Source organism: Anarhichas minor, unplaced genomic scaffold, assembly GCF_050575085.1.
Source record: "Anarhichas minor isolate MPS153535 unplaced genomic scaffold, ASM5057508v1 ptg000040l, whole genome shotgun sequence".
In the NCBI taxonomy this organism is placed as follows: domain Eukaryota; kingdom Metazoa; phylum Chordata; class Actinopteri; order Perciformes; family Anarhichadidae; genus Anarhichas; species Anarhichas minor.
Genome location: NW_027466486.1, coordinates 5,361,867 through 5,377,354, shown reverse-complemented (window position 1 = coordinate 5,377,354; position 15,488 = coordinate 5,361,867). Strand labels below are relative to the sequence as shown.

General features: G+C 43.3%; 1 protein-coding gene across 2 annotated transcripts in view; it reads left to right on the top strand.

Annotated features, from left to right (window-relative positions):
* Positions 1-15,488, top strand: part of dph6 (diphthamine biosynthesis 6) — a 56,071-nt gene that overhangs the window by 6,373 nt on the left and 34,210 nt on the right. For both annotated transcript variants that reach the window (XM_076108317.1, XM_076108316.1), the window contains exons 4-5: positions 7,991-8,064; positions 9,022-9,140. In XM_076108317.1, the coding sequence (XP_075964432.1) occupies positions 7,991-8,064; positions 9,022-9,140 (193 nt within the window). The remainder of the gene's footprint in view (positions 1-7,990; positions 8,065-9,021; positions 9,141-15,488) is intronic.

Below are 15,488 nucleotides of genomic sequence, written 5' to 3'. Positions count from 1 at the left end.
CCGCTCCATTATCGACATCAGCAGACAAGAGCAGGGCCCTCTGAGATCGCAGAGGCAGTCTGTCCACAAGTCCAAACATTCTTTTTCATTCCTCCCTCTCTCTCGCTCCTTCTCCCTTCCATCTACTGGCATCTTTGTCTCCATTGTGTTGTCGTCGCACTTTCATCCAGACCCTTCAGAAGCCTGGCACTGAGCTGTTGCGAGTGCCCTGATGGAGGTGTATCCTGCTGCGAGGAAAGGAAGGAGAGGGATTGAGGGAGAGGCGAAAGAGAAAAGGAGTAGAGAAGAGAAGGAGGGCAGGCTGGCAGGCAGGCGGGCGGAGGAATCTCCAGTTGAACCAGGAGCTCTGTGTTATTGATTAGGGAGCTGAGGTGTTGTTGAGGAGGGGTGTGAACTATGGAGGAGGGTAGGGGGAGGGGGTGGCAAAATCAAACACGCAGCCCTTCTCTGATTACCAGCATGGTGCAGCATTAGATGTACATCGGGGGTTCAACAGGAAAATGGATTACTTTAAAAAGCTGCTTAATACATAAATCATGACCTCTGGGGTCACGGCGAGGGTTTAGGAGATCAGATCGATAACAGAGCTAATGTAAGCTTGTTGTAGCTGGTTTGTGGTGCAGAGGGACCTCTAAATGGTGTTGTTGGAAGTAGCTTAAAAGCGTTCTAAAACCAATGGATAATCACTTTGTAGAAAGTTTTCTGTTATTACATTTTCAGTGCAAGTTTGGAGCGTCGTACTTGAGGATATAGTTCAGCGTGAGCTCGTATAGATTCCTTCAACCAGCTGTCCCGCTGTGTCGCCTCTCCGTGTGATAGCCATTGTTATCTTTTCCTTTGGTCTGAGACTGCTTGTATTTATGTTGGTCGACACAGTGGCAGTGGGGTTGAGATTGCAGGCTTGTTTTGCACATGAGGAAGGATAGCATTAGCGCTGAGATAATGGCGCTGTGTATTGTTCGCTGGCTGTGTGGAAGTGGTGGGACAGGATCTATTAGACGCAGGCCCATTTCCCTCCAACTGACGCTAACAGTCCCCACAAACATTAGATAAAGAGCCTAGCCTCAAGCCTTTGTAATTTGTTTGTATTTTTCTGCTTAATGTACTTTGCTCAATCTTGTTTAGCGATGATGGAAGCTGATAGCCTTATCTCGCCTTGCCAAGGGCATGAACCACTACCACCGCTTGGTTGAACATTGTTCCAATGAAGAGTGTGTGTGTGTGTGTGTGTTTATGGTCTTTTTGGTCTTTTTTTGTGATTTTTGTTTTGATGCTGGATGAATTGTAGATGTATCTAGCAGTTATTTGCGTTTTCAAATATTGGCTAATATGTTTTGTTATGCACTAATGTAGGTATGCCATTATGGAAAGTACATTACAAGAATGTGTCTTTTGTTTGATTGTTCATATTAAAAGTTAAGGGAAATAATGTAATCATTTTCTAAGCCTGGCTGACCAAATTTGACTTCTTTTCTTTTTTCCTTTCAAAACAACCGCAACTTTTGATCGTGAGAGATCTATTGTTGCTCTCTTCACTTGCAGCCTTTATGAAAATGTATTTTTGTTCACTGTCTGCTTTCTCCTCAAGAAAATTTCAAGTGAATCTGAAAGTTTGAAGATAGATTTACTTATTACTCCATTTGGATTGTAGTTGTTTTTACTTTGCAGCCCCATAAAAGAGTGTAAAGGATAATCCGGCTAGTCACTGTGGAGGTTAGACTTGTAATAAAACCTTTTTAAACTCATCACCAGTACTAACAGCTATAGTCAGGCCCAATAGCCAGTATCAGAACAGACAGCTGAGGAATAGTGCGAAGCCTTTCAACTCCCTGCCATTCATCTCCTTCAAAATTAATAGGGCTTTTATGTATTGTTTTGTGAACCATTCCCCTCAAGAAATATTTGTGGCAGGCCCCATCACCTCCCGCAGTCATAACCAGCCGTAGGAAAAAAGAAACTGTCTGGAGTCTGGAGAGTGGGTTAAACCAGCATCACTGCTGTATTTTCCTCCAGTCTCTCTCTGGGGAGGGAAGGGGGGGGGGGGAGGATGGGGGCGGGGGATGTCTGTTGGAGCTATGGAGGATAGAGGACAGGAGAGCCAAGATGCCAAGAGCCTGGAACCTGACCTCACCAGAAAAACATTTACATTTGGAGTGTGTGTGTGTATGTGTGTTTGTAGGCCAGTTCTTGACTGTGTGTGTGTATACATGGACGTCAATACATGTGTGTGCATACACCCTGTGGACTAGGTGGTTGTTATGGACCATGAAAAGCAACTGACATAGTTTACCTCTCTGTGGCATGAGACTCCTTCTTTGATTCTGTCCTACTTGCTTTCTGGAAGCAGCTTCCTGTCTCGGAAGCTCAAACACTCTTACCTCAGCCAAGTGGGGAATGTTGCTATGACAGAGCTGGGATTATGACTTTATGTATTTATGCCCCGTAGTAAACTGTTGCTGATCCGTATTAATTGGAACAACTTATCCTTTTAAAGGAGAGACCTTGAATGTTTGGAGGAAGTTACATGATTTCTTGTCTTCTTAAAAAAAATCCCATCGAGGCACAAAGTGTTGAATGTAGAAACAACCATTAGAATATTGCATTTAATAAGAGCCAGTAATTACTAAATGTGTTTGCTTGAATTGCAAGTATTCATGGCCACACAGTACATCGATAAACAACCTTATGTCTCCCCCTTGCTTCCTAACATTTAGTTTTCCATCCGTGTAGATATGGAAAGCCTCCTTGTCCCTGGCCTGCTGAAACTAGGGCTTTGTGCTTGCTTTGGCCAAGGCCCTCTACCTCCCTGCCTGACGACTGGCTGGACCTGTGTTTACGTAACCATATATATCTGAGAGGAAACTCATGAAACGTTAATCTCTCTACTTTTTAACCCTGATGAATTTCTACATTTTCCAGCTGTGCGGCATGGCATATTTATGCTCAGGCTCTATCGCTGAAAACAGCTCTGTCATTGTAAATAAATCACTATCCCAAGACTAAAGAGTTTGTGTGTATGTGTGTGTGTGTGTAAACTTTAGGCTGGGAATTGTACAAATACAAACTGCAGTGGTACCTCCATGAATTTAATTTAGCTCCTTTTTTTTTCATTCCTCTCTGGACCCAAATCAGTGCAAACTGGCCTGTCACTTGTCACATTTCTGTGGGCTGATAAGCGTCCCTCAGTCATCGCGTTGATGAGACAGCGTCTCGTGTCATATCCTCTGGTCACACCTGCACCGTGGCCTCAACGAAGGATAGTACTTCCCCCTATTCTGCTTCCTCTCTCCCCGTCTTGTAACTCTGACCTGCATCATCTCAGGAACCGGGGTATTTAGGTTTTGTGAGCAGCTGGCTTTGTGTGCAGTTTGTTTTTCTTCTTCCACCACTCTGTATGGTTGAGGACTGATACGCGGTGAGTCATCTCAGCCCATCCACGAGCACAAAGAAAGAGCCCCGTCTTTCAACAGCTGCTTCAAACAGACAGCCCCACCAATTTACCAAAGGGAATGTCTCTGAAAGCCTTTTTAAAACACGAGTTTTGGCCGGTGTTTGTTTTACAAAGACATTTGCTAAGCTCGCGTGTCCATTTGTTGCTTTATTTTGATGGATCAGACATGGTACATAGTGTTATAGCCTCAGTATATATACGCAGCATATACGCAGCATATAATCTTGCAAGCAGTGGGTGTAATTTATAACATTATAATTGGCCAAAAATGATATCCTGCACCTTGTGTTCACCTCTGCCACTTCCTATCACTCCTTTACCAACTCCGGGAGTCACCTTGGAGTGTAACCGTGCAGAATGTTAAAGAGGAAGCTGATTTAAAACAAATAACCAGTGTCTCCTCCTACTAAGCTCACACTAAGCTTCCTGTCAGTTTGGCATGTCTGAGTTGTCAGGACAGCCCAACACGCCCCGGGACTATGTCCGCATTACATTAAACACAATCGCTTGACCCTAGCTGGCCCTATCCCCTGTACCACATCTACTCGAGCTACTACAACAAGGTCTAACCCCCTCTCCATGTTCCCACCGTGTAGGGGAACAGGGGAGAACAACTCCATTCCATTACAACAGGCCCAGACCTGATCTAATGGAGAGAACATTAAAACCATGTCGCGTCCAGTCACTTACTTGATGGGTCCTGAAAGAGAGGGATGGAGAGGAAAAGGAGTGCTGGAGAGAAGGGGGAAGGGATAGGAGGCTGTGGGTGTCGACGCGACAGTGCGGATGCGGCAATGGAAAGCTTGTGATGGTGCCCCGGTGCCCTTGAGCAAACTGTCATTCAAACCACTTTAATTAATTTCTCCACTTTGTCTTCTTCCCCGCCTCCCTGCCATCACACAGAAGCATATTACATACACGAGGCAGTGATATAATAGAAAGTACGTGTCAACTACTTTGGACTCGATAAAAAAAAGAGTATTTTGCAATGGATGAATGTGGCCTCGTGTCTGTAAATACCAAGATCTGCCAAAGCTGGCTTCCTAGTTGTCAGAGCAGGCTGAAGCAGGCATTTTGGAAACCCACCATTTTGCAAAATGGAGCTTTGTATTGTTAGGGTGTATAATTAAGAGCTCATTGTGACAGCCATTGAGAGAGAGCTAATGAGGGTTCTGATGTGTTCTATATGAATATGAATATTGAATTTTTAATATTTTATGGCTTTCTAATTGCCTTGGTTGCTGTTAATGGTTTTGAACGTTGAATACGACCCGGACTGAATGTGTGGTATGCGTAAGTACCTTTTAAGCTCAGAGCTGATGAAATAGCCGCATTCTGTGCTTTGATTGTCGCGTATGTATCTTTGGGGCAGATGCATATCTTGACTCAAGGCATGTCTGTGACTGTGAATACATTTGAACCACTCTTTTACTCCCTTACTAAGATGAATGTATATATAATTACAAAGTATATCACACGCACTACCTTGATATAGAGTTTAATGGCCGTATCGTTTCTTTGTGGAGCATGTCTGCTGGCCTTAATCTTCCCCACAGCTGACATCTTAATAACTCAGTCCTCTCCATCCATTTCCACGGGAGACATCCGGATGTGGGGGAAGGATTAGTTTAATGAATTTGACAATTAGTAACAGAAGTTAATGACTGCATGGGGCTAAGTACCCTGATGGACATGGCTGGGGGGACTGAGGGCTTCCATTGCTCTGGGCCATAGATCCTCATTAATAGCTTTTCTGCCTGCTGGAGAGGACAGGGGAAGCCAGGCCAGGCCTTTGTTTAGTCTGCCTCTGACGGGGCTGCTACGGGGTTGCACTGTTGCACAACGCCACGCCAGAATTAGTCCCGCTCTGGGCGTGAGTTAATGCAGGGCCTCGGGTCCTGGATCAGGTGAAGCTTCCTTTAATGAGCCGGGGTCATTAAATGTTGAAAAAAAGAAAAGTGACACGGGATCGGGGCACGCAGGGAGCTCTTTCTCTGGATCTTGTGCCAACAGTCATGAAGAAAGGAAAGTGGCTTGCGGGTCACAGGAGTCCTGATGACCTCTGCCTTGATTTGTCGTTATGTTAGCTTCTTACCCGGATCCCACCTCTAATGTAGTCAAAACATCGTTTATCCAGATAGGTCTCATAAAGATTTTATTATTATTTATTATTATACTGTGCTTCATGAGCTACCTTGTCTCTTTGTCATGTATCCCCACTATAAACCATTTTGATACATTTTTCAGTTACAATAAAATCAAAGTTTGCATTTTTTATGCCGTCATGAATACACATGAAACAATTCCCATAATATCCATCAATTCAGATTTATACTTACATATACCACTTCTTCGCAAAATAATTCATCCCACCTTTCCCACAGAGAATGAGAAAGTATGTCTAGAATTTCTAAAATATCGCCCAGAGCAGCATTAGCTGCCCCCGTATTTCTGCCCGTCTCCTGGTGATAGCTATAATAGCGACGAAAACATAACCACGTCCAAAAATAATTTTCCAAAATTGTTTGCCAAAAGTTCTACTACCTGGAGTCTCCATTGAAAACAAGGGGATGTGTTATCATTAGTGGTGAGTATGCTTGGGTATTATAAGGCCGCATGGTGTAATGCCAGTGAAAAGAGAAGCCATTTAATTGGTCGAGCCGAACGTCAGAGGCCCGAGCTTCTACAACAGTCGGCCTCCAGAAAGAAGCGGAGAGGCAGAGGGAGAAGGAAACACGGAAACACAAGACGAGGACGTTGTTTGCTGTTGCTCTGATGCTCTGTTATTCTGTCAGGCCAAGTCTGGTCCTGCCAAGTTTAAAGCCAAGGCACTAAATTGGTGTTGATGTAGCACACTCCTTCAACACTTCCATTTCTATCTCTTTTCCTCTTTCTCTCTGTCTCTCCTTATCCCACTCTTTACCTCCTAATATGCCTTTTTAGGAAGTGACAGTTGTATTTAGGGAAAAGGTTATCATTGTATTAGAATAGAGTGCTGGCCCTGAGGCTTACCTAAAATTACATGACACTGCCTGCAGCCCGCTTCGCTCTGTGCTGGGCTGAAATGTTATCAGTCTGACTTAATTCACTGGCCAGTGAAATTGAATGTAATGTATATTCCGGTGTTGGACACGGTGAGATATTAAAACTTGAGTTCTGAATCCTAAGATCTGAGGATCTCATGGTGTTTAACTTTAGGTCAAAGAGTTAAATTCTGGCTGTGTATTTGTCTGTATGTGTTTAACTTCAGCTTTATACCTCACATCCTCTGCTGCACCGTAAACACCACACACATGCAAGTAGCCACACACACACACAGAGCACATCCTTTATCTGATTAGCTGGCACGCCTACAGCTGTGTGTGTGTGTGTGTGTGAGGCACAGTGCGTTGCAGCGCAGCGCCGGGCCCCAGGCAGGGCATGGATTTCATTTAGGAAAGTATCAAAGGTTTACACGCTGTTCGCTTTAATCAGCATGTTTATCAGGCAGAGAAAAATTGCAGGAAGGGACCACAGGGAGAAGGAGGGGTGGGGGGGTTATCTTAAGGACCAGTAGCCAGGGAAATTGATAATGGCTACAAGGTAATTTACTGGAGACTTGTGCATCCCTCCACTGCTTCTACCCTTGCCTCTCATTCTAATTACAGCCCATGTAATGTTCTAATGAATCTGCAGGTGTGTGTCTGTAAGGGAGGGCACGGAGGTAAGAGGGAGGGGGTTGTGCAAGTGTGTCTCTGTATGTGTACGAACGTGCACCGCCTGATTGCACTTATGTGTGTTTTTATTTTGTGCGTGTCACTGCGGATCAAGCCCGTGTTCGTGAGAGTAAGATTGAACTCTTCTCAGGGCTGTGTCAGTATCTCTCGAGTGCATAGTTGTCTCACTGTTTCTGAAATATGAATAGGATATGAAAAGCAATTAGATTAGCCCTCAGCAATATTAAAGATACATGCCACTCACAGACACAATGCTTCGCTGATACTTCAAGTTGTCACTGCGGTTCTGTCTTCCAGCCGGGCTGTGTGTGGAGGATGGAAGCTGCGGCCAGACACACTCATCTCCCGCTCACACTAGACTGCTGATAAGGTCCAGCAACTGCGTTTAGTTGTGCCGCTGCCTCTGGTCACACACCCACATGTACGCACAAACACACACGTTCGCTCACACAGCCATGTACGCAACCCTCCGGGGGATATGGGCTGGACCATAGAGGCCTTGATACGACCAGAGTGTAAACATCCCCACAGGATTGTGGTCCGATGAAAGGAAAGAGCCAACAGGAATCTGCTTTCTTTGTCTGTTTCAGTCTGTGTGTGTGTGTGTGTGTGTGTGTGTGTGTATAAGTTTACATGTGTTTGCGTGGTTTTGCTCAGATAACACTTTTGGAAACCACTGTAGGTTGAGCAAGTATTTGGGCCCCATGGGACGGTGACATCATATTGCCGTTACAATGCACGTTGCACATGCCGTATAATGGAAGAGGCGAGAAATCTTTGCGGTTAACTTTCCTCCATCTATCCCCCCCCCCCACTACCACAGGAAAAGGAGGGTGTCGAGGCAGTGTCTGTAGGGGCCATTCTCTCCGATTACCAGAGGGTCCGCGTGGAAAATGTGTAAGTCAAACACAAACACACATTCACGACGTAGAACACACTTTTGCTAACTGAAGTACACGCACACACGCTGCGTTCAGGCCTCTGAACTCGTGTGACGCACAAGGAGGAAGAGATCACATCCTCTGTAGTCACCGTGTGTTCCCAACTTGGACTGGTTTTGTTTAAACACACAGTGAGTTTTGTTTATGCCATTTTATTTAGACAGCTTTGGGTTTTATGGTGCGCCTGTGTTTTTTTATGGAGCAATGATTTCAAGAGAAGGAATGCAACTGATAGTTTCATAATTGTCATGTGATTTTGTTAAAAAAATAAAAGAAAGCATTTTCCCATAATGGGTGAGACATAACAGAGTTATTCGCAGAAAGATCGGATGGTGTCCTTGTGACACAGATCGCCTTTCTTATTCTTCATCTTGTTTTATTCTTCCTCTCTTTGTTTTTCTTTGCCCTCTTTCGTCTCTCTTTGTTCTCTCTTGTTCTAAACTTACACAGACTGGACATGTTGCAACACAAAAGCTGCAGTATCGTCTTATAATCAAATCCTGCTGTCAGTCAGCTATTGTTTCCCCTTTTACATGCGAGATGCACACACATAAACATCTCACGCATTTCTTGAGCAGCAGAAATTAGTGTGCAGACTTCTTTGAGTCCAGTTACTTGCTGTGGATGTGTGCGTGTGTGTTTCACACGCGTTCACACGCAACAGACAAGCCACAGCTTAAGGTGGAGTTTTTTGTTTTGTCTTTGAATAAAGCCACTGGCAGTGGATTGCAGGTGGTAGCATGTCGTGTGGGTCTCTCAGGGTGGCAGCCTTCCCGCAAATGGAGAAGGTGCCCAGCCCAGTTGGCTTTGAGGTTGTTCTGAACTGGCAAATATTCAATATTAACTGCTTTGCATTTCTTTCTCTCTCCACAACCTACTGCTCTCTCTGTCTTCCCTTTCACCTGTTCCCCAGATGTTTGCGGCTAGGTTTGCAGCCCCTGGCCTACCTGTGGCGCCGAGATCAAGAGTCCCTGCTCTCCGAGATGATATCATCTGACCTCCATGCTGTCCTCATCAAAGTTGCCGCCTTCGGTGAGTTTGTGTCTCACTCTTTTGTGTCTCACTCTTTTGTGTCTCAGGCAGGTTGTTTTTTTTTGTTTTTGTTTTTTTAAACTTTCTCTGAAAGTGCCATGTTGGTTAAGTGGTGTTTGGCACGGAGATAGAAGGGACAGCATTTGGATAAGTGAGTGATAGGAGGAGGAGAAAGGGAGGTGTAACCAGAGAGAAAAAGAGAGACAAGCAGAGTAATGCCCTAATCATTAATCTGTGGCTTAGCAGCTGTGTTGAGACTTGTGCCAGCGGCGGAGGTATTGAAGCAGAGAACAATATGAAAAGATAAGAAGCACAGAGGGAGGAGGTGTGAGGGAAGTGCGCAGTGGCGTTGGGTGGGAGGGTGTAGGAGGGGTTGGCAGTCGAGAAATAATCACAGGTGATTGCCCCTCACATTAATGCAAGCTGTCAATAAGCGACGCATGTCCCCATTGTGTGAGAGAAACACTGCATTCTCTGCTTATGCATAGCTCAGAATACGTGGTCCGTGAAGCGAAGATTCAAATCTCTCATTTACGTTTTTTTCAACTGCTTCGGCACTGAGGGAAGAGGTTAATGTGGTGTCACCTGCTCTCTATCTGCCTGTTTTGGAGCCGGAGGACAAGAAGATCAGATTACTGAATAACGGGAGTTAAAAAAAAAAAAGTTTTCTTTTTCTTTTCTCTGGTACATGACGTTAAGAATCCTACCTGTATCTACTTGACAGTGCAGCCGGATCCCCCTTTGACGGTGCCAGTGATGAATGATGATTATGGCTACAAATGGTTCTTTTTACTCTCAAACTACTCACGGCGATAGATCATCATGTAGACACTGTTTACGTGCTGTTAAGTGCTTGTTGTCACCTTTGGTAGCAATCAGTCGAAAAGGGGTCCACGGCTGACTGATGACCCGGAAAGATCAGCAGAGCGTTGGAGATATTCTGCATGTCTTTCAACGCTGCTCGAATAACCTCTCATCCAATGCACTTGCCAAGCCATTTATCTTTGGTACTTTACTCGCTGGAACCACTTCTCGTTTTTAATGATCTCACGGTAAAGGACTTTTTGGTCATGAATAATAGGATTTGTCAGATGCCCGTCAGAGGAGGGATGATGTCAGAATCCATGTTTTCTGTGGGATTCTGCGGGATAATAATTATTGTTTACCAGACAACCCGATAAGATCTAAGCCTGCATTTTATATTAACTGATCAATCAAAATCCCAAATTACCCGTCTACCATAACACACATATAGAAAACAAACCACACCCGTAAGACCTCAGTCACCTTGTAACCCAGCTACCGCCGCCAAGCCTTCTACTCTAAACACAACTTTGTCTAAAAGCAAATTCTCAACATTTTTTGGAAGATTATAATTAGAAAGGAAAGTCACCTCGGGTGCCTTTGAGTGTGTACCTTGGCCTCCGACTGTAGGTGTTTGTGTGAGTATGTGTGCATGTGTGTTTTGGCTACAGGTAAGAAGGAAAGATCTTATCAGCCCTGACTCCTCACCTGTCCCGAGGCAGTGGTAATTAGAAAGGAGAGAATTGAATAGGGGTGCAAGCGCCCAAGGCATTTTAGGCTGCACTCACATAATTGCAGCTTTGGTGGGAGCAGGTCTGAGCAGTGAGGTGTGCTGTTTAGGGGAGATTGGGTGACAAAGGGCGTACCTGGTGGCCTTTGGTGTTTGCGTGTGTGTGTGTGTGTATGTGAGCGAGAGAAAGACATTTGGAAGGATTTACTGGTGCAGACCTCATGAGGAGTAAAAAAAATAAAACTCTCACAGGGCATAGGTTAAGTCTGCGCCTGAACTGACAGCTAAAACGGCTTATGATATTCTTTAGTAGTATGAAATGGGTTTTGGTGGGCCCTGAATAGTGAGAAGTCAATCAAGATTAATATTCCTTCATTAGGCACTCAGAAAGACAGGTGGAAATTAGCAGTGAATGGATAAAAAGGGGAAAAAAATATTTTCTTTCTTCAGGAAGGATATATTCCTTGATGACAAATCCCTGCAGTGAAAAGACAGCTGTCCAAATGCAGGATGATCCTCTAAGTGAATTCTCTAGAAGTGTTCATTTGCGTGCTGATGGCAGCCTAAAATCACAAAAGAGAAAAAAGAGGATTTCAGTCTTTGAAGATGCCAAATTGCATGTTGTGAAGTAAGTTCAACTATCTGAGTCTAAGCCTGCGAATGTCAGAAAATGCTTCTAATTAGCAAAAAAAAAGCATTTCTCTCAAAGGGAAAATGTTTATTTTTGTTGGGAAACTGTCTCTTTTATAATACAATATCTCCTGAGCTAACCGTGGTAATTGGCCATTCCAAAAGCTAGTATTAAATATTCATGTCATTAGTTAATTGATTGATTAATGTAGTTAATTGATTGATTAATGCAGGTGTATATGAGGGCACAGGTTCAGCAGTTAATTGGTCCTCAGCTCCAGAGATAATTGCCATGTGTGAAATCAAGGTCTATCCTCCGGAAAACCTTTTATCACTCATGATCTTCTACCCTTCACACGAACATAGCCTTTGTGCTACGAAGAAGGGAATTCATGTCACAAATTTGCTTTCACCGATCACCTCACCCGCTTAAAGATGTGGAATATAATTTAATATTTACTTAAAAGACAATTAATGTTCAAAGACTAACTTGAAAGCAGTGGATTGGCAATTTAGATTTCTGTTTACTGAAGGAAACAAGCAAATTACAACCTGTTTTTTCCATTACCTATCGTATATTTAGTAATAATCTATAGTGCCAAGACATCAAGGTATGACAGTACCAGGCAGAAGATATTTTTTAGAAGATTGGAGCATGATGATCAGACAGTACATTAGTAGCCCCTGCAAAAAGTCAAGATGCAATTTGCTCCTGGAATTAAGTGTGCTGTCCTCTAACCCAGGCCAAATTAACACTGTAATCTGTTGATGACGCGCTCTGTACCGCACTAAAGCTCTAAGGCCCGACCTATACATTTAAGGAGGTTTTAAGTCAGCTGCAGTGAATGATAGACTTTCTTATTTTAGGTTATTAGTTTGAGAGGGGTCACATGTTCAGCCTCATGCTCAGGGTTGAGTTCAGCAGCTTTCTATTGAGTCAGATCATGAAAATAAAAAAAATGAATAAAAAAATCTATAATTGTTTAAGTCAATTACAGTTGCAGCTAATGTTTTTTTTATAAAACACAATGTTTTATTATCACAAGGCCAAAGTGACGTCCTCAAATTACTTGTTTTAGTCCAGTTAACAGTCTAAAACCCACATTTATTAGCTTTTATATTTATTATAAACCACATTTTGAGGATTGGCCGTTGAGAGATATTACACCAGGCAATGTTTTGCATTTTCTCTTAAAAAATAATAAAAGCATTTTTGTTAGGTTTGTTGAAATTTACATCCCAACAGCAATCAATAAATCATAATGCTCTAACACAAAAAAAGAGTGGCGGTTGCAGGCCTGTAATAAGCCAATCATTTCATTCGACCTTCGTGAAATGATTGGATGGCCTGTCTGTCTACCTGCCTACCTACCTACCTGCCAACCTCCCCCAACGCTCTCCAGTGGACTCGTCCTCCAGCCAAAGTCAGTTTCATATGTTTGAGGAAGTGACTGTCGCTCTGAAGGGAGGGGGTGGAATTCTTTCAAAATTCAGCTTATTCTTACTGGTTTCTCCAAAGTTGCCTACCCCAGCTCTAAGTACCTGGACAACCATTTCACATGCGTGTCCTGCTAGCCACTGTGACCGTGATCTTTTCAAGCAAATTGATGTTCTTGACCAGTTAGACCAATTAGTTCAAATGTAATGGGAAGCAATTGTTTCTTTTCTTTTTTTTTTCAAACCACCTGTTCTGTAAAAAATCCTTTATCTGTAAAAAGCATTTATTCATTTGCGCAGGTTAATTATGTGCGGGTTAAGTTCTGTACGGTTGTAAGTACTCCCAGTTTCTCCTTTTTGATTTGTTAAACTGAAAGGATTTCATCTTGATGCGATTGCTACACAATTCATGCTGCCTATTATTCTGCTCACAGGAGCTGAATTTCAGATAAGAGCCTGACAAATTTCACATATAACCTTAATCTTATCATCCTTTTGTACGCCTCCCTCCCCCTCTTTCTTCCTCTCTGTTCTTCATTTCTCTCTCTTGCGAAGATTAGGCGACAGTGAACAGCTATTGTTTCGGCGAGGGTCTTTGAGAGCGTTGTTTAAAGGCTGATGCAGCTCACCTGCTATAGGGAGGAGATGCTTATTTCATCCATTTAAAGGCTAAAATGTTACACATCATGAATCCAATTTTCTCTGCCTTTTCTCTCTGAAGGCAGGGATTAAAGCCGAGCTGTCAGCTCGCACGATCTTCAGACAACCCTGCGCTCAGCTCAGCTCAGACAGTATCTAGAATCTCCCGGCTTTTAATTTAGCATTAGGCTCAGTAAGCAAAATCACAAGCAGTTTCAATTAAATAGGCAACTCGCTGCTGTGGGTTTTCATGAATCAACCTCCTCAAGGTGGGAAAAGGCCAATCATGATCGTTAAAAAGAATTAGTGCAAAAGTGTGCTCTGGAAATAATTGCCATTGACTTCTTTAGGAGTAGTGGGAGCAGCATTTTCTATTGAGTTCAGAAGGAGAATGTTTTTTTTTATTATCTGAGAGCTTTGACTTTGGGTCCAAGAATTGACTTCAAAAAGTGAATTTCTAAGCAGAATCAAAGGATTTTCCAGATTCCACTTGTTATTGTCAGCTCTCTGCTGCAGGATTAACTAGCATTGTGTCTTATAATGTTCTGCATACAGTTTTTAACATCACTTTTTCACATCAGTCACATAAAAACTAACTTGAATGCCTAAATGGCTCTTGGTTTACTTGTAAACTTTTTATTCCTGGCTAATTTCAAGGCCCTAAATGCCAACAAGGTTTTTGAAAAATGCTCTCCCTCATTACTGGGCTCCCTGGTTTTAAAGTTCACTGAATTCAATTGGGGTTTTATAGGATAATATGAGGTAAAAAGCCCTTTTAAAGGAGAGCCATTTCTCTCAGTCTCTCTTAGGGAATCTCCTCTCTTTCCAAAGTGCAGTCTTGCTGTCTCTGGTGGCAGACTAATGGCAGCTTCTAGTGGGCTTATTTGGGTTTAATGTGGCATAATGAGGTTAGGTAATTGGGTTTAGGTCAAGTTGTAAAACAGGTTCAGAGGAGACAGAGATGTGAAGATCATGTAAATGAGCGGTGTTGGATCGCTGAAGGCTCACACCAGTGGCTACTCAAAGACTTCTCAAAGCAGGTATTGTACAAGTGCAAGCTTATTCCAGCTATCCTCATTTCCAAACGGTTTCGGTAACCTTAAGTCAGTCAGGAACATCAATTAAGAAAACACTCATACAAGTGCTAAGTGGTCTTGGGAGGAATACCTCCACGTTAATGCCATCTTTGTATCATTTTATCACTCACTCCTGTCTTCGTAGATTCCCATCGTCCCCTCCTCGTAAATATCATATCAAGTATCATGTATTATTTAAGAGCAGGGAAGTTAATGAACGTATTAAAGAATGTGGCATCCCCTCAGCAATTTGGAGCCAATTATTAAAATTTGTTAAAAGGCATGACTAATTAAAGAGGATATTTAAATGGGATTGAATTTTAATGCTTTTTTTTTTTTCCCGCTCCTGCCTTATTACCTTTGTGGCAGGGTTAAGATGAGAGGATGTTGAGATTAGGTATTCTCACACTAATTAAGACCACGGATCCCCTGGGAAGAGAATAAGGGTCTACTCTCTCTCTCCCTCCACACCCTTTCTACCTTCCCTCTCTCTCTCTCTCTCTCTCTCCGCTGTGGCCCTCTCTCTCCCCCCCGTCGTGCTGGACTACCGCGGCCCGGAGGAGAGACACAGCTGGGATGAAGATGAACCCAGGATGGGATGCCACGTCCTCACGTCCTCTCACCCTTTCCTCTTGTCTCCCATCCATTGCTCCACATGGGGCCCCACGGATGACACATTAACCTTTGAGGCTGTCAGGCCATGAGAGAGGAGAGATTCTCACGTTACGATTAACTTTGTTCCTTTAATTAAACACATGAACGTGCCGATGAATAGGAATAGAGGAGCTATGGATTTTCAGAGAAATTATTAGGGACAATTCAGCTATTTTTTTTTTATTGCGATGGCATTACTGTCACAACTGCACGTCACTCCATGTAGGTCATTGGTAACTTGATAATGATTATGTCAATCAATTAAGAGGCAGCCACAGAAAAAGAAAAATGTTGGAAGATAAGGCAAGCCATTGTCGGTGACCGTTAAGATTGTTGGGTTCCAGTAACTTTGACACAAGCATATAACACCGTGGTTTG